Below are 18,084 nucleotides of genomic sequence, written 5' to 3'. Positions count from 1 at the left end.
AATAACATTATTAAAATAACCAAGTCTAGAAGTACTTATGTTAAAACAAGCCATGGCAGCCTGAATGAAACGAGGGATGGGCTAAGTATCCGAGAGAAGGAAAACCAACATCTCTGCTTTCGGGGAAGAGTTTAGGAACGCTGTAAGAAATCTGGTTCTAGCTTCTGTGTCTCAAAGTCAATGTGATGCAACAGGACAGGTTCATAAGGTGAGCCGTCTGTTATTGTAAAATGATTGTTTGAGTGGCTCTGACAATACTCTGGGGTTTCAAACTCCCGTCTCCCATCAACGCAGAGTGTGTTTTCATGTACTTTCTGATCACGTGAAAACCACAGGAACCGAGAACATCGCCTCTGCTAAACACCCGTATTCCTGCGAGGCTTCAACTTCACCAAGGACACAAGTTTATTTTAGTTTTCAAGACGACACTTCAAGGACCAGTGCTGAGTTCGGAAAGAAATAACAGCAGTTCGCAGATTCCTCCTCGATAAAAGATGCTCATTTGCTTTTTTCGTTTTCCTCATTTGTATCTGGCATTTCCACCAGGACGTCTCAGAAACGATTTGCATCCAATGTCCTCCAACAACCCACACAATTCCATTTCATAACTGATTGAAGGAAATCCCCCCCCCCCCTCCCGCCGTCCATACCTAGATTACCTTCTCTGCTCCAAAGTGCCATTCTCAAATACATTTGGGTGAGTTGCGGAACAGTGGTTTCCCCGAAGGCTGTTTTGTCTGCAGAAATTATGGATTTGTTCTAAAGTCTCAGGAGCCAATGCAGGGAGAGACAAGGCAAAAAGGGGCTGGGCTTGGCGCCTCCATTTACCTCTGGGCATTTGAGATTATTTATGTCCCAACTCGGCCTCTGCGCTCATATGTCCCAACTCGGCCTCTGCGCTCTGCAGAGGCCAACTTACTGGTGGCCCCCGGCCCCTCTATGATGCGGCTGACTAGCAACCTCCCACAGCGGGCCAAAGGACCTTTCACCCGGACACTGGCCCCGGCCTGGTGGAACACCCAGCTTCGCACTCCAGCTGTCCGGGCCCCTGCGGGACCTGGGTGAGGAAGGAGTTCCTGCGATGGAGCCTGTAAGACTGTGTTGTTCCACCGGGCGCTTGGAGTGTCCAGCTTCTGCCTGACATGAATTGCCCCTACTGCCCTGCCCCTAGAGGCAGTTACATCAGGGTCCCCTCATATTGAGGGGTCCCTTGCCATCCCCATGGGGAGGTAGGTTTTAGGAATTGGGGAGTCCGGATCGCTTTTTATCTCTAGGGGGAAGTATTTTGATATGTAGGGTATCGGGCGCCACCTATACCTATACTTGTGCTTTTACTCATTTCACATTTTAAATGTTAATGTGTAGTTAGTTTCGCTGCTTTTATAAGTTTTAGTCTATTTATGATATTTTATGATTGTATCCATTATATGTTGTGCGCCGCCCAGAGCCCTTCGGGGACGGGGCGGGATAGAAATTTGAAACATAAATAAATAAACATAAATAAAAGAGTCAAGGGCACCAAAGTGACCTTGGGCTAGTCACAGTTCTTCAGAACTCTCTCAGCCCCACCTACCTCACAAGGTGTCTCTTGTGGGGAAGCGGCTCGCTCTAGAGAAACAACAGCTCCAAGCCTTCGTACTATCTCTGCAGCACACCAAGCTGTACTTGAAATACCTCCTTTGGAATTTTGTGGCTCACGCAAAAAAAAAAAATGGCTGCACAGGAGGAAAATCCCAAATAATCCTATAACTAGGGTGTTGTGGGCTTTCTGGGTCGTATGGCCGTGTTCCAGCAGCATTTTCTCCTGACATTTCATCTGCATCTGTGGCTGGCATCTTCACGGCCATACAACCCGGAAAACCCACTAGTGATTCTGGCTGTGAAAGCCTTCGACAATACAATCCTATAACTGTCTCTCTCCGTTTCTCTCGTGACTCCCCCAGCCATGTTTAGATGGTACAGAAGTTCGACAGCAACTGGGAAAAGAGAACGCTCCACCGATATGCTCTTTCCTCACCAGCCATCCTGCAGAAGCATTAAATGGCAGTAGCCTCACCCAACAGATGACGCCACTACAGGAATCCTGTTAACGTCCACATTAGGGCAGACTGATTGGTTTAACTGGCAGCCAGGCTAAAATTGTGCGGAGGGAAGGATGCTGAGTAAAGCGTCGCCTCCCAGCAATATTGAAAAGTTCACCATGTAAAGCTGCAGTTACTTTTTCCATGTTTCTACCTCTTCGCTGTTAAAAATCAGCTCAGCCGCATGACCTTTGTGTTTAACAGGCCCGAAGGCATTGCTTGTTTTGTTTCCCCCCGTCCAAAAACATTTTGCGCTATTTATTCTCCTTACCTGATTCACCCACGTTTCGAACTGAATTGTGCCCGAGGATTCTGTTGTAAGAAACAAATCTGTAAAGACATGTGGGGACAGAAGTCAAAGAAAGACACTTTCTACCAGCACCACACTAACACCCACATGCACAAAGTCACATGTGTGTAAACAACATGGCAGTCGAGATATGATCTTCAAAACATTAGGGGCTGTTATTAGATATCTGAGGTTTTCAAACCCCCCCCCCCTCCCTGCACACATACAATGACAGTGGTTTGGATTTTTTGAAGACACCTCTTTTGACTCCATACTACTGCTCACATATTGGACGACTCATTTAAATTCCGAGAGTCGACCATATTTATTTTGTTTCCTGCAACTAAAATGCCCTTCGGAAAACTCACGGTGACAATCCAGTAAACCAAAGTCCCCGAGGATCGAAAGAAAGTGTGGTCTAACATTAAAACCTTTGCAGAAGCTTTACTTACTGCGTTAACATAATGACAACATTATGGTAATTTTACTCAGTAGACATTATTATGAAGTCCCCCCTCCCACCCTGAGTGATAATTACCCTCATCTACATTTTAACACTGCCTCAGTCTCAACACATTTTCGACTGGAAGAGTCTGAGCCAGCGGAGAAAATCCTGGCACTAAAATTAAAATAGCTGGGTTTCTAAAAATGCACTATGTAAGGTCAGAATACACAGCCTAAACTACATTTCTAATGCCAAAGTCAATACTGTGAGTATAGCAACAATGCTTGAATAGAACAGAGACTAAATCTGAAAAAGGGCCTGAAGCTGATACAGATGCATAAGGCACGCTTCTGCTGAATTAAGCCAGCTAGCCCAACGCCAGAGAACAAGATACCCTCGGGAAGATCACAAGCAAACCAAGACGGAGACATCTAGACCCAGCACGGTGCAGTGGTTAGAATGTCTGATTAGAAACTCAGAAACCCAGATTCCAATCCCACTCTGCTATGCAAGTTTGCTGGGTGTCTTTGAACCACCACATTCTCAGCCTAATCTACCTCGCAGGGTTGGTTTGAGGACAAACAGGAGGAGAAGAGACAAATAGAAGCTGCTTCGGAGAGAATGGCAGGATAGAAGTAAGTAAATACAGAAAAATAGTATCAGAGTTTTGCCGTTCTGAATATGGCAGGTGCGGGTGGCTTCTATACTGGCACATACTGTGTACAGTTGCATGTTGCTGTTAAATAGCTGGATCCTACCATTTCCTTCTGCTAACACCTACATTTTACTCCAGTGTGAGGCATCTTCCGCATAAACAGTGTACATAGTAAACTTTGTGATGTGACGTCTTTCCCAAGTCAGTAATGATCTGTTGCTTGCACCTTTACCTTTTAAGGTACCTCCCACTACCCCAAGACACACTTGCATCCATGGAGGATTTCACTAGGCTGCTTAAAAAACAACAACCAGCCAAACAAAAAAAAGGGTTCCCAAAACAACCTTGAAAGTAGTTCCATAGTAGCCACCATGCTCAGTTTGTTGGGGATGGGTTGTGGAACAGTTGAAGAACTCTGCTCGGCGCGCACAAAGTCCCAGGTTCGATCCCTGGTTGCGCAAATAGAAAGGACCAAGCGGTAGATGGCGTGAAAGATGGCTGGCTGAGATCAACACTGACCTTTATGGACTGATGGTCTGATTTGATGTAAGGTATGTTGATGTGTGTCCATTTCAGATATTGTATGATGGCACCATTTACTGATGTTACTGACCAGATGGCAATATTAGCTCAGTCGTGTGCCAGCTCATTAACAGGGCAGTCGTAAAACTGAAGGGATCTGGTCCAAAGAACCATTATTGGAAGGAAAACGGTGGCTAGTGCTGTTTTGCAAATGTCTGCGCTATTGAACCAGAGCTCGCAGGCAGCCACACCCAGAGCCCCAGCAGTGGGATGTGACATGGCAATGGCAGCATGGGGAGGCAAAAAAGAATCCCTACTCCACTGTCACTGGAGAGCCTTCCATTGGGCTCAGTGGACTTAGGCCCCTTCCGCACACGCAGAATAATGTACTTTCACTCCACTTTCGATGCACTTTGCAGCTGGGTTTTCCTGTGCAGAATGGCAAAATCCACTTTCAAACAATTGTGGAAGGGGATTGAAAGTGCATTATTCTGCATATGTGGAAAGGGCCTCATACCATCCCAAAGGGTGTAAGTGTCAGTCTGAGAGCTGGGGCAGTGGCATAACTGCCACAAACTTGGGCTGGATGCTGGGATCGCCTCCACTGCTAGCAGCAGTGTGGAAGTGTTGACGCAGCGCTGAGAGCTGTGTTCGGGCCCCATATGTCCCGGTTTGACCTCTGCGTTCAGCAGAGGCCAATTTACTGGAGATCCCTGGCCCCTCAATGACGCGGCTGGCCTCCACTCGGGCCAGGGCCTTTACAGTTCTGGCCTGGTGGAACACTTTACCACCAGCTGTCTGGGCCCTGTGGGACCTTGGGGAGTTCCGCAGGGCCTGCAAGACCAAGTTGTTCCACCGGGCCTTTGGAGAGACCAGCCGCTGACTGTGCCTCTGCCCCCCCCCTTGATTATAGGGGTCCCTAATATCATTGGGACCCATTATTCCTTTCTGGGGAGGCTTGTATATGGGTTCGTGGGACATGGTTTTAGAATGTAACTGTTTTAAATTGTATATATGTTTTTTATATATAATATTTTATATTGTTCACCGACCTGAGCCCTTCGGGGATAGGGCGGTATATTTAATTAATTGATTGATTAATTAATTAATTAATAGTAATAATGGTGACTGCTGCCCACAGGTGTTTCTGCCCCTCCTCCACAGTAATTATCTTGGGGAGGGCAAATCTGTGGGCATGGGCCGCTTCTTTGGCACAATCCCCCCTTTCGGGTGGGGCTGAGATTTAAGAGGGTGCGCTGGATTGAGACTAAATTTTCCAATTGCAAAATGGAATTTTCCTGCCTCTTCCTTCCCCCCCTGCAGCCCACTGATCTTCCCAAAAGGCTGCTCATGAGGGCTAGTGGCACACCCTCAGAAAATGGCATGAGGGCCGGACCAGATGTCTGTACCAGGCAGGGGAAAGAGTCAGAAATTATACCTCTCCTTGCGCTAGTGGGAAATTTAGCCTGGGTCCAACTTTAACATGTCTTGCATAAGGGGTTGGGCAAAGAGAAAAACATGGTTGGATTCAACTTCAACTTCCTATGCTGCATCTTAGCGCTGAGATGTAAAACAGGTGTAGCCAAGATAGCTTTTTCATAAGAAAGTGCATCGCTGGATGCAATCCTTGGGTCTGACGTTGTTTCAGAGTCTTCTTTTAGCTTCATTTTCATGATGCAGGAATGGCTCCCCTCCCTAGTTCTATGCTATGTAGTACGCAACACAGTAGACCAAAAAAATAACTCAGCAGTGGAAACGAGAAGAGTTTGGCCGCATATAATTTGTTTTAAAGAATGTGTATATAAAACTCAGCAAGAGGACAGGAATAACAATCAGCACCTCCGAAAGAAACTGAGAGTTAAAAAACAACAGTAATATAGTAGCTCTGGTGTCACCCAGCTTAGTAATAAAACAAAGCATGTGTATGTTTGGTGTGTGGGAGGAATAAATGTGAGGATTTCAAAAAAGAGAGTCAAACCACAAAGAACAAAAGCAACAGCGATAATTTAAATGTTGAAAAAAAATGTAGAGGTGCTTGCACAGAGGCGTTTTCCATCAACCTCGACGCCCTTTGCTTGCGAAACGAGATTGTTCGGGTTTGCATTGTTTCATGGAAACAGGGAAAGGGGATTACAGAAACGGCAACTTAAATTGAAAGCAGACACATCACAAAAACTGAAAGTTTTCAGGCAAAACATGATGGAACCTAGCAGTCGTGAATGGGGAAGAGCAAGGGTGAACGGCACCAGGGGCATACGTGCGCCCTGCCCCCTGCCACACCCCCGCACCGGCGCGTGCCCAGGGCATCCCCCCTGCCAATGCTACTCCACTGGTCGTGAACATACAGGGCAACTGAGGGGTTGTGTGCAGAGGTGGGATCCAGCAGGTTCTCACAGGTTCCCGAGAGTAGGTTACTAATTATTTGTGTATGCCGAGAGGGGATTACTAATTGGTGATTTGGCCACATGATTTTTGCCTTAGTTATTCCCCTCCTCTCAGCAGTAACACGCAGAACTTGAAGCAGTCTAGCAGGAGGTGCACTGGCGTGCGTGGCAACCTGCGCCTGTGTGCATTCATTTCCCACCCAAGGATTGGCGCAGCAGCTGGGTCCTTGCCACATGCCCCGCCCCCGGAATGCCCGGCCACGCCCCCATCGTGCCCCAGCCAGCCCCATTGGCGCTATGCCACAGTTTGAATCCCACCACCATGGAAACCTGTTACTAAAATTTTTGGATCCCACCACTGGTTGTGTGGTTTCTGGGCTGTATGGTCCTGTTCTAGTGGCATTTTCTCCTGACTTTTCGCCTTCATCTGTGGCTGGCATCTTCAGAGGATCTGATGGTAGTAAAGCAACCGAAGTACAGGGCAACCATGTAGAATTTCTGATTTGCATCAGAGGTAAGCACAGAGATAAGAAACTATGCAAGTAACCCACAGTCTGGATACACAGTAGTGAGCTGAAAGATGCCAGAGACCGCCATGCTTTTCTGAGGAAGATCAAAAGAGCACCACCTTACCCTGAAGCTCCATGGTGAGAAAGATTCCCTGTCAACCTTGCAGGGCTGGCAATAAGAATGACAACCAAGTTCAACTTATTACGAAACAGCAAAGGACTGCAGTGAAGCAAGTCTGTTAGACATTTTCCTCCTTGCCCCACGAATGTGTTTCTTTATCTTCTCCTTCCATCAGTCCACGATTAATAAATCCAATCCAGTCCTGGAGGTTTTCTTATAATATGGATCTAGTACAAAAATCACGGCTTGCTATCTTTTTTACAATTTACTCCCATTTTCAAGGGCCGTCCTAGAGCAGTTGGGGGAGTGAGAAGAGAAATTGGCAGGAAGCATTGTCTCAGGCTAGGATCTCCAGTAGTATGTCACAGCGTTGAGCTCATTTCTCCCCACAAACAGCCGGCCCCTTTTCCCTCTCCTTATGCCACGGGGAAGTCAGAGCACTTCTGCATAATTGATTTAAAAAATGCAACAGGAGCCATGTTTTATCTCCTGCTGTTGTTTTTAGTTATTTATGCCCTTTTATGATTGTAGTAAAACCATGAAATAAAAGACTTGCATTATGGATGTTTTAAATTATTTTTATAAGCCATTAGAAGAAACTTATTGGCTGGAGAAAGGGACATAAATCCTAGAACACAGTGGAGAGCGGATGAACCTTGTCATAAAGGACAGAGGTTCAAGGGGAAACAAGCACCGTAAAAAGACACAGGATGTGGCATTGGCAGCATTCCCCTCACTAATCTTAGGATGCCGAACATTCGGCATTCTTGCATTCAGAAGACCAGGACAATATCAATGCAGACAGACAGAATGGAAAAACAGGAGCAATCATTTCAGTTACGCCTTCTTTAGGGAAACCTGGAATTTAATAATATTGCGATTTGAAAATATTGCTTTTTGATCTCAGAAATGTTAAGTAGGACTCCACGAGCCACCTTAAAATGGCAGAATGTTCATTCCCTGCTAAACACATTTTGCTTAACATACCTGCCTTTTGAATGTGCTATTTTCAGGCGCAGCAGCGTTTAAACAGCTGAATGGGGGGAGGGGGGGAAGTACTTGGAAATAATCCGGCCATTTCGACTCTCTGTTCCCTGATGTAATTGCTGTAATTGTTTCTCCCAGAAAATTACTTGGCAAACAGTTGCAATCTGTCCCTACCTGATGCAAATACTTCACACCAAAAACATACTGTGTGAGCTTGCTGTCAATCAAGAATAATTCCTAAACTGTTTACAAAAATGTTCTTATCCGAGGACCGTATTAAAGGCTTAAAAGGTTATGCATGTCCCCCTGAATCAGTCTAGCTCAGGGCTTGAATGACTACAACTTCCCTTTCCTCCCTCCATGCTGAATGGTAAACCGCTTCTGAAACTAAAGCAACATGGAGTGGACATATTTCAAAATTGTGATTTTTTATCTATATGGGATCAGACTACATGAAGGTCCCTTTCCAAGTATCGGCACCTGTCTGTAGGACTCTGAGGTGACATGCGTTATGCTGCCTCCTTGCCTTCCTTGGTACTTCCTACTTCTGGAGAATCAGGTTTGACCTGGAGAACCGGATTTGATTCCTCACTCCTCCACGTGAGCGGCAGACTCTTACCTGGTGAACCAGGTTTGATTCCTCACTCCCACACATGTAACAAGGTACCAAACAGCAGTGGTCATAAACGCTCCTACCGATTGCTGTGTCATGCCTGCCAGATAATCCTTCCTAAATTTCACTGGGTCTTCATATCTCTTCCCCCATTTTCCCCCCAAGAGCAGTAAACACAGAAGTCACTGCATCTGGAATCTTGATAAGCATACACTGGAGTAGCAGTGGCGTAGTGGCTAAGAGCAGTGGCTAAGAGCAGGTGCATTCTGATCTGGAGGAACTGGGTTTGATTCCCAGCTCTGCCGCTTGAGTTGTGGAGGCTTATCTGGGGAATTCAGGTTAGCCTGTGCACTCCCACACACGCCAGCTGGGTGATCTTGGGCTAGTCACAGCTCTTCGGAGCTCTCTCAGCCCCACCCACCTCACGGGGTGTTTGTTGTGAGGGGGGAAGGGCAAGGAGATTGTAAGCCCCTTTGAGTCTCCTACAGGAGAGAATGGGGGGATATATATTTTTAATAGGGCGGGGCGGGGGATGGGGGGGGAGAGAATCCATCTATTTGAGGGTCATTTCTACCCCCACCCCCGCAGTACAGTCAGTAGATTTCCATGTTGAATACAAACATCCATGGAATTGTTCTATTGCACACACCTGATAGAAACCGGAAAGGTTAGTAGTACTTCACAGAGTTAAACGTGTCATGATCCCACTGGAGGACAGACAAATACAGATGAATGCAGAGCACAGGGGAAAATCTGCTTATGAAGGGATGTGGTTATGCCATCCAAGTTAAAAACAGTATTCGACTTCCAGAGTGCTTTAAATGTGTATCTGACAGTTTGTATTGCAAGATTATCAGGCTCAATCCCAGGCTTTTAGACAATCTTGTAAGAGCCAGCATGCTACGATGGGGCTTGCAAACTGCAGGCCAACGAGCCAGTGCATTTCCAGAGAGAAAGGAAGTTCAGGTAAGGAAACAGCACACTTTCTAGGTGTTGTGGAGCCTGAAAGCTGTATGAGCCAGTAGCTTCTAGCAGTGTTTTTTCCATGCGGCGTTTCGCTAGCAAATTGTGAGCCTGTGGCTGGCATCTTCAGAGACTCTCTCTGGAAGATGCCAGCCACAGACACAAGTATAAACGGGTCAGGAGAGAATGCTGCTAGAACACGGCCATACAGCCCGGAAACCACACAGCACCCAAGTGATTCCGGCTGTGAAAGCCTTCGACAATACATTAAACAGCACACTGCTTTCACTGGTGTATTTTGCCTGCATGACGATTAGAATTGCGCAGGGCAGAACGGGGGCCTTTTTCTGAACTGTCTTTCTTTGCATTGCCTTTCTCTGAAATGTCTTTGGCTGACTCCTCACAAACAGAACCCGTTCTGCAAAGCAGCTATCCTCTCCTGAACAAACTGTGAGCAGCGGATTATCCTTCCGCGATAACTAAGGTTTTAAAAAAAGAGAGAGAGAGAGAGAAAAGAGTTGAATTTACATCGACCGCTGTTGAGTAAAACCTCTGCAGGCAGCCACTTAATTTTCTTCTCACTACTCATTGTCTCCATTAACTCCAGCACAGGATATCACTGGTGACATTTATGTGGATTATTTGCTTTTACAGCAACCAACCTCAGCAGATTTAAGGTGTGCACACGGAACTTCTACACCTTGAGGAAATCAGGAAGCAAGAACAGAAAACAGGTAGCCGGAGGAGCAGGTTCCCAAAGACATACACAAATTCTGATTTTTTTAAAAGGCTGCCTTCTTTCCCCAACCCTATCCCTGCTTCTTCATCCCAATGTTCGGCATCTTTACTCTTCTTATGCCAAACTTGGCACAATGCAAAGCATTTCTGCAAGGCCACAGTTAGTATAAGAGGAATAGAAGTATTGTCAAAGGCTTTCACAGCTGGAATCAGTTGGCTGTTGTGAGTTTTCTGGGCTGCGTGGCCGTGGTCTGGTAGTTTTTCCTCCTAACGTTTCGCCTACACCTACCAGACCACAGCCATGCAGCCCAGAAAACCGACAACAGCCAGAAATGAAAGTGAAATGACCAGTCATGCAGCTCAATGGTTTCATGATTGTTAGGGCTGTACAAAAAAAGCCTGCGAGCCTATGGAATTTTTTTGTCTTTTGCTTTGAGCAGAGAATCCACCTGCTTATTTATCTGCTTCATTTACTTCTCCCCTTTCTCCCCAATGGGGACTCAAAGAGGCTAACAGAATTCTCACAACAACCCTGTGAAGTAAGCTAGGTTGAGGGGTGTGACTGGCCCAAGGTCACCCTCAGACTACTGTGAGTCTCTCAGATCCTGGTCTGGCACGCTTACCACTACACCCCATTAAACCTTCATGAGACACCCTTTGTTGTGGTTCACCAGATAAGCCTCTGCCACTCAGGTGGAGGAATGGGGAATCAAACCCAGTTCTCCAAATTAGAATCCACCTACTCTTAACCACTGCACCACACTGACAAACCTAGGTTTGAATCCCTACTCTACTACTGAAGCTCAGCAAGTAATTTTGGCCCACTGATGATCTTCCAGCCTGCCCTAGGTCATGAAGTTGTTATCGTGGACAAATGGAGGAGGGAAGAATGATTGTCTGAAATGCTTTGGGTCTTGACTGGGAAGAAGCAGGACAGGAATAAATGAAGCCAATAAGGCGAGCTCCCATTTTTCTTGTCAACACACCAGGAAAAAATAGCCTTCATTTTGAGTAAATACAGCGTGCAGTCAACTAAAGGTATATTCTATCCACACAAATCATGTTTGCTTCACCGCTGTTTACTAGGAGAGGCTCACCAATCTATCTGCAAGTTCTTGGCAAGCAAGAAAATAAGGGCTGCTTTCACATTTTGTGTTTGTTTACACTTCTCCCTGTAAAATTCTCAAGAACTACACAAAGATACATTATGAGATTAGAATAGGAATAAGGAGAAAAGAATTAAAAAAACCACCTCTCTTGGTAGATCTGATCAGTGGGAGCCAGCGAGGTGTGGTGGTTAAGAGGGGTGGACTTTAACCTGGAGAAACTGGTTCGATTCCCCACTCTTCCACTTGAAACCTGATGGGTGATCTTGGGCCAGTCACAGTTCTCTCAGAACTCACACTACCCACACAGAGACAGGCAGTGGCAAATCACCTCCGAATATCTTGCTTTGAAAACCCTAAGGGGTCACCTGTGACTTGAAGCCTCTTTCTACTGCCACAGATCTTATCAATATTATTTTGCCCGAGTTGATAATATTTTTCCAACAAAACCCTCATGCAGCTATCCAATGTTAGGGTTCAAGATAATCAGCACATAAAATATTATTAGTAATAATAATTCCCGTAAGCTAAACGGTTGAAGGTTTTGTGGCTACTGCTATAAGACACCTTTTGGATAGGGTGGGAAAGTAGGGGGGAATACACAATTACATTTTCAGGTTCATGATCCAAAGAGCTCCAAAGAGTGAGCGGAAAAGCTTGGAGCTGTCTGGAATATCTGCATTACTTGAACAGAAGATCCCTCCCGGTCCATGTGTCAAACTGCTTTAAGAATGGTTGAATTCCAGAAGCAGCTTTGCCTTGTGGTCTCACAGGAGGCTGCTGTGTGAGAGAAACGAGGAGGACAGCACCCCTCTGAAGTGCACAGAATTATGCCCACAGTTCCTTGGATTCTGGAGGGGACAGAACGCTCGTTCCCACGGGGGCAGCAGAGAGCTAAAATACCCCCAGTTGCTTGAAAATGGATTAGGCTGAAATTGGTATAAACATTCTCAAACTAGAGAGGATTCTGCCCCCCCCCTATTTTTTCAGAATCACTTTCAATCTGTTAAGCCGATTAGAGTGATAGAACCATCAACAACAGTTTAACTGAGCTTAACTATTTTGGCAACATCTGTTGCAAAACAGTGTGTTCATACACAGGGCACCCTCGTCTTAATGAAGGAACAATGCCGGTAAATAGTGAGAGCCCCAAGAAAAACCCAATTTTCATTTTATACCCTGAAGATGTGTGCAAAATTCCTGTTCCATGTTAACAGCTTAATGGAGTGCCTGGGCACGTTAGAGCTGGGCTGGGAGGCAGGAAATGCAGTTGTACGACACTGTATGGGGATCTGACGGTGCAATTTTATTCAGAGTTACTCTGGTCTAAGACCATTGAGATGAACGAGCTTACATTGGAATATCTCTCTTTAAGACTGCACTGTGAGTCTCTCAAATTCTAGCCATTACACCACACTGTCACTTTCACCCACTCTTTCGAGCCTGGCAGTGTTACATTTTTCTTAAGCTAATGTGCATGAATTAGAAAAAAAAGAGGTGGATGAGACATTTTCTCAACAGCTCCTTAAACAAATTCTGAAAAGGCAACTATATGCTGTTTTAAAGGATAATCAAGTGTAGAAAACTTTGATATTAAATTAGAGCAAATAAAAAACAGGCAGCAAACCATTGATAGATCCCCCCCCCCCCCCCCAAAATATGTTTTCAGTTAAGTAGGCATCTCCTGAAGCTAAACAATATGACCAAGATTGACTGCTGGGCTTGAAACAAGGAGAGCCAATAAGCTAATATATTTGTGTGGCAAACAAGAATGCACAGTAAACAACTTGATGGAACTGTTCTCAGAGTCTTCTTTGAGCAATGGGGAGACCACAACCATCTGAACCTGGACATTTTTCAGTTGAGAGAACCGTGGCAACAGGACTCTCTTATTAATATTTTGGAGACCACCTTTTAGCAGAAAGTTTGTGTTTGAACATACCAACTGAACCAAAGACCAAGCAGTCATAAAAAGAACACAGAAGAAACGTAGAACCATTAAACACAACAGGAACCTTTACAAGGGCTCAGATGTCCAAGAGAATGTGAGAGTTTCAATCTGATTATGAATGGAGGCCAGAAACGCCTCACATGGACAGTTCAGAGAATAGTGCTCTGCACCTCCAGAGCCACCACAAAGAAGTCCCTGCTCCCAATAAGTACTAATGTTATATCCTTAAAGGAAGGAATGGATCTTAAGACCCTGAAGAGATTCATGGGGGAGAAGGCACCCCTTCAAAGGCTACCAACCCAGACAATGGGGTACCTTTCAAGGTCAAAGTGAGGAATTTGTATCTTAGCCCCGAAACATGCTAATAACCACCTCCACTGGTTGCTGATCGAGTACTGGATCATATTTAAAGTTCTGGTAATGACCTTTAAAGCTGTGAGCAGCCTTGGCCTTGTATACCTGTGGGACCGCGTCTCGCCATATTTCCCCTCAAGGTCCCTCTGCTCGTTGGAGGAAAACCTGCTGGTGGTCCCTGGCCCAAAAGACCCCAAGGCTGGCCCTGGGGCCCACCTGGTGGAATAGGCTCCCCAGTTAGATTAGGGCCCTGCGGGACTTAAACTGATTTCTGCAGGGCCTGCAAGATGGAGGTATCCCGCCAGGCTTTTACATCTGGCCAGCCGGATTTGAATTGAATTAATCTTATCATTAGTGGCCTCCCGTGGATGAACAAGGGGGGTGGGATGTTACCATCTTGTTACTTTGGTTTATGCTGATTGATATTTTATGATTGTTGATGTTTTACGTTGTTTTAAATTGTTTGTTGTTCGCCGCCCTGAGCCCTGCGGGGGAGGGAGGGCTATAAATCGAACAATAAACAAACAAATAAAATGTAACACATTCTCACCAACCTATGGTGGTGGAAACTTGTCAAGTCACAGTTGACTTATGGTGATCCCTCATGGGACTTTCAAGGCAAGAGATGTTCAGAAGTAGTCAGGAGCAGCAGTGGTATAGTGGCTAAGAGCAGGTGCACTCTGATCTGGAGGAACCGGGTTTGATTCCCAGCTCTGGTGCTTGAGTTGTGGAGGCTTATCTGGGGAATTCAGATTAGCCTGTGCACTCCCACACATGCCAGCTGGGTGACCTTGGGCTAGTCACAGCTTTCCGGAGCCCTCTCAGCCCCACCCACCTCACAGGGTGTTTGTTGTGAGGAGGGAAGGGCAAGGAGATTGTAAGCCCCTTTGAGTCTCCTGCAGGAGAGAAAGGGAGGATATAAATCCAAACTCTTCTTCTTCTAGTCTCTTCTTGCCTGACTCTGTATAGCAAACCCTGGACTTCCTTAGTGGTTTTGCAGCCACCTACTGACCAGGGCTGAATCTGCTTAGCTTCTGAGAGATGAGAGATCAGGTGAGTCTGGGCCACTCCGGTCAGGACAACCTGTACGCACCAACAAATGGGTGGCAGCGCAGAAGGATGAAAAAAGTCTGGAATCTGCCGAGTTCTGTTCCCATTTGCTCTTCTTAAGAACCGGGTTTTTTCTCTTCCCTAGTCCTAGAGCCCAGCCAGCCAAGGAAAAATCATAACCTACCCATAAACATTTTAACACTTAACGGCACTTATGAACACTTAAATTGCCCAATAAAATTTCCCAAAGGTTTCAAAATTGATCACTCACCTGCAGTGAAATCATTATTCAAATCGATGAACGCATGAGAGTGAGGTTCGTACATTTTGCTCGGCGTATCCAGTAATTTCTGCCATTTTAAGCTCCTAAGAAATAAAGTGGCAAGAGATTCGTTTTAAACGAGAAACCATTCAGATACTTGCTGATGAAGCACGGATCACCGGGACGTTCTGCTGGCATCTGGCCTTCGTAAACCCTCTTCAGCACATTCGAAAGAGGGGGATTCGGCCCCCAAAAGCTCACTGAAACATGAACAGGTATTGTACGAACCAGACTGCAGATCCTTTGAGGTCTGACCCCTGTGGTATTTAACTGCAGTTTGGCATCACGTTTGAATCAAGCCTGCTCTTTGGAATCTTTGCAAAAAGACAACATTTTCACCAATTATGTTTTCCTTTCCATTCAAATCAGTACACTGGGAGGAGCGGGATGGGGGTGGGGTGGGCAAGAAACAAGCAGCCCTCTATCCCTCTTTCAAGCTCCTTTGATGTAATGATCTTGGAGCAGCAAATTGGGACAGCCTTTATTTCTTTAAGAAAAATATAGTGGAGAGAAACATAGAATCGTAGAATTGGAAGAGACCCCAAGGGCCATCAAGTCCAACCCCCTGCCATGCAGCAACCCCTAACCCTAACATGACATCCCTTCAAATACCTTGTCGAACCAACTCAGTTAATGCAGGGGTATTTTCTACATCTTTTTCCAGAGAAATCTTCCAGGAACAGGGAGTCTCAAATACATTCCTACCCTAATTTTCCCGCTGCCCAATGCACCACCACTCCAAAACTGACTGTCTCCAACCTAGTGCCCCCTCCATTTGAGGACTGGAGTGCCCCCTCCATTTGAGGACTGGAGTGCCCCCTCCATTTGAGGACTGGAGTGCCCCCTCCATTTGAGGACTGGAGTGCCCCCTCCATTTGAGGACTGGAGTGCCCCCTCCATTTGAGGACTGGAGTGCCCCCTCCATTTGAGGACTGGAGTGCCCCCCTCCATTTGAGGACTGGAGTGCCCCCTCCATTTGAGGACTGGAGTGCCCCCTCCATTTGAGGACTGGAGTGCCCCCTCCATTTGAGGACTGGAGTGCCCCCTCCATTTGAGGACTGGAGTGCCCCCTCCATTTGAGGACTGGAGTGCCCCCTCCATTTGAGGACTGCTTTTCAGGTTTTTGCATATATTGATCCCAGAACATGGTGTTCTTTTTTTAACTGGCTGGAATTTCCGCATGGTTGGATGCAGTGTCTTTAGATTTCCTGGGAAGTGAAAAATGCCACAGTAGGGCATCTGGATCCAAACCAGCTAGGCGCTGGAAGCTAGATTCATCTTCCCCAACCCTGGCATTGAAATCACCCATTACGATGATTCTTACAGAGCTTCCGCTTCTGGCTGCCGTGCCGTGCAGTCGTTCCCTGCTGGGCTTCTTTGCCTTTTTAAGATAAGTTTTAAACTTATTTTGCTCTGTTCAGTTTTTATCTTTTCGTATTCCCTTTTAATCTAAAATGTTTTATTGTTCAAAGGGCAGAGCCTTTTAATGTCGGGTAACGTGCTAGCAGTGTCTTCTCGAAATCACCCATTACAAGTAACATCTTAGGTTCCCATGTCTGACACAAGGTTGAGAGATAATTGGAAATTTGAAGTCAGTATAGCTTCACACTGCTCAGTTCGAAGAGAGAAAGATATATATTAATTAGCAGAAGGCTAAAAGAGTTCATATTCAATAGAAGGGCCTGAGCTATATTTTCACAAGCAGGTAGAATCTTGACTTTGACTCCCAGAAGAAGAAGAGGAGGAGGAGGAGTTTGGATTTATATCCCCCCTTTCTCTCCTGTAAGGAGACTCAAAGGGACTTACAATCTCCTTTACCTTCCACCCCCCCCCCCAACAAACACCCTGTGTGGTGGGTGGGGCTGAGAGAGCTCCAAAGAACGGTCACCCAGTCGGCATGTGTTGGAGTAGACAAACTAATCTGGTTCACCAGATACACCTCCTCAGCTCAAGTGGCACCTCCACAGCTCAAGTGGGGAATCAAACTCAGTTCTCCAGATTAGAGTGCACCTGCTCTTAACTACTACACCACGCTGGTTCTCCAGAGTTGTGCGAGTCACAACCTGAACGATTAACAGAAGGCGACAACCACATTTCTTGCAAAGAAATAATGTCAAAGTTCATCAGATACTTGAACTAGCTGGAATTTCTGCTCAGAGATAAATATTTCCATTTCCAAATGGAAACAGTCGCCATGCTGCCAAAGACTGTCATTTTTAAGGAGCTTATTCGTTTTGTCCCATTAGAAAGAGAACACTGGTTTTCAGAGAAATACCAGTATACCTATGGCTTTTCAATAAAATGCAAGAAGTATATTATAACATGGCATGCTTCTTCGGAACTTTCCACTAAGAAATGCAAGAGGGCAGAGACTTTTTTTTTTGTTATCCAAGAGCTGATAAAATCTTCCCACATAATCACGGCAAGGTTACAGGCGCTGCCATGCGCCATTTTGAGAAATGTGCAGGCTTTGTTCCATAAGCCATACATTTTAAAATAGAAGTCATCTTGATAAAAATGAAAAAAAGATTAATAGCAGAAAAAAAACTCTCAAAAGGGCAGGAAACTTTTCCCATGATACTTCAGATGATTTTCAACTTTGAGACACTGTTTTCTCTTGCTATAATCCAAAATGATTTGCCCTGTCAAAAAGATGTTTCTAAGTAGAAGCAAACTCTTAACAGTGACAAAGTGACAGTCATCCATTTCTGTCTACATATGGGTATGTTAAATTACTGGGCAATTTACCTAAACGAAACCACCTCCTACCTTTTTATTTCAGAACAACATTCTTAGAAGTGACTGGCAGGAACAGGTTCCTTAATTAAGCATTTAAGTTCTTGGGGGACATGTTTTTTTAAAAAACCCATCCTGAGGCACTTGTTCCTATGGAAACGGAGGCGTGATCTGATTGACTTCTCCAGTTCTAAGACGATGCTCTTGACACAAAAGCTAAAAAGCCCGAGGGAAACGCAAAACACTTCATAACAAACC

The 18,084-nt window shown here is 45.6% G+C and overlaps 1 protein-coding gene across 1 annotated transcript in view; it reads right to left on the bottom strand.

Annotated features, from left to right (window-relative positions):
- Positions 1-18,084, bottom strand: part of ITFG1 (integrin alpha FG-GAP repeat containing 1) — a 113,182-nt gene that overhangs the window by 85,956 nt on the left and 9,142 nt on the right. The window contains exons 6-7 of the mRNA XM_048516173.1: positions 15,040-15,134; positions 2,353-2,411 (exon numbers count right to left, since the gene is read on the bottom strand). Of these exons, the coding sequence (XP_048372130.1) occupies positions 2,353-2,411; positions 15,040-15,134 (154 nt within the window). The remainder of the gene's footprint in view (positions 1-2,352; positions 2,412-15,039; positions 15,135-18,084) is intronic.

Source organism: Sphaerodactylus townsendi, linkage group LG14, assembly GCF_021028975.2.
Source record: "Sphaerodactylus townsendi isolate TG3544 linkage group LG14, MPM_Stown_v2.3, whole genome shotgun sequence".
Classification (NCBI taxonomy): Eukaryota; Metazoa; Chordata; class Lepidosauria; order Squamata; family Sphaerodactylidae; genus Sphaerodactylus; species Sphaerodactylus townsendi.
Note: the sequence above shows the minus strand (reverse complement) of the source record. Positions and strands in the feature narration are given on the sequence as shown.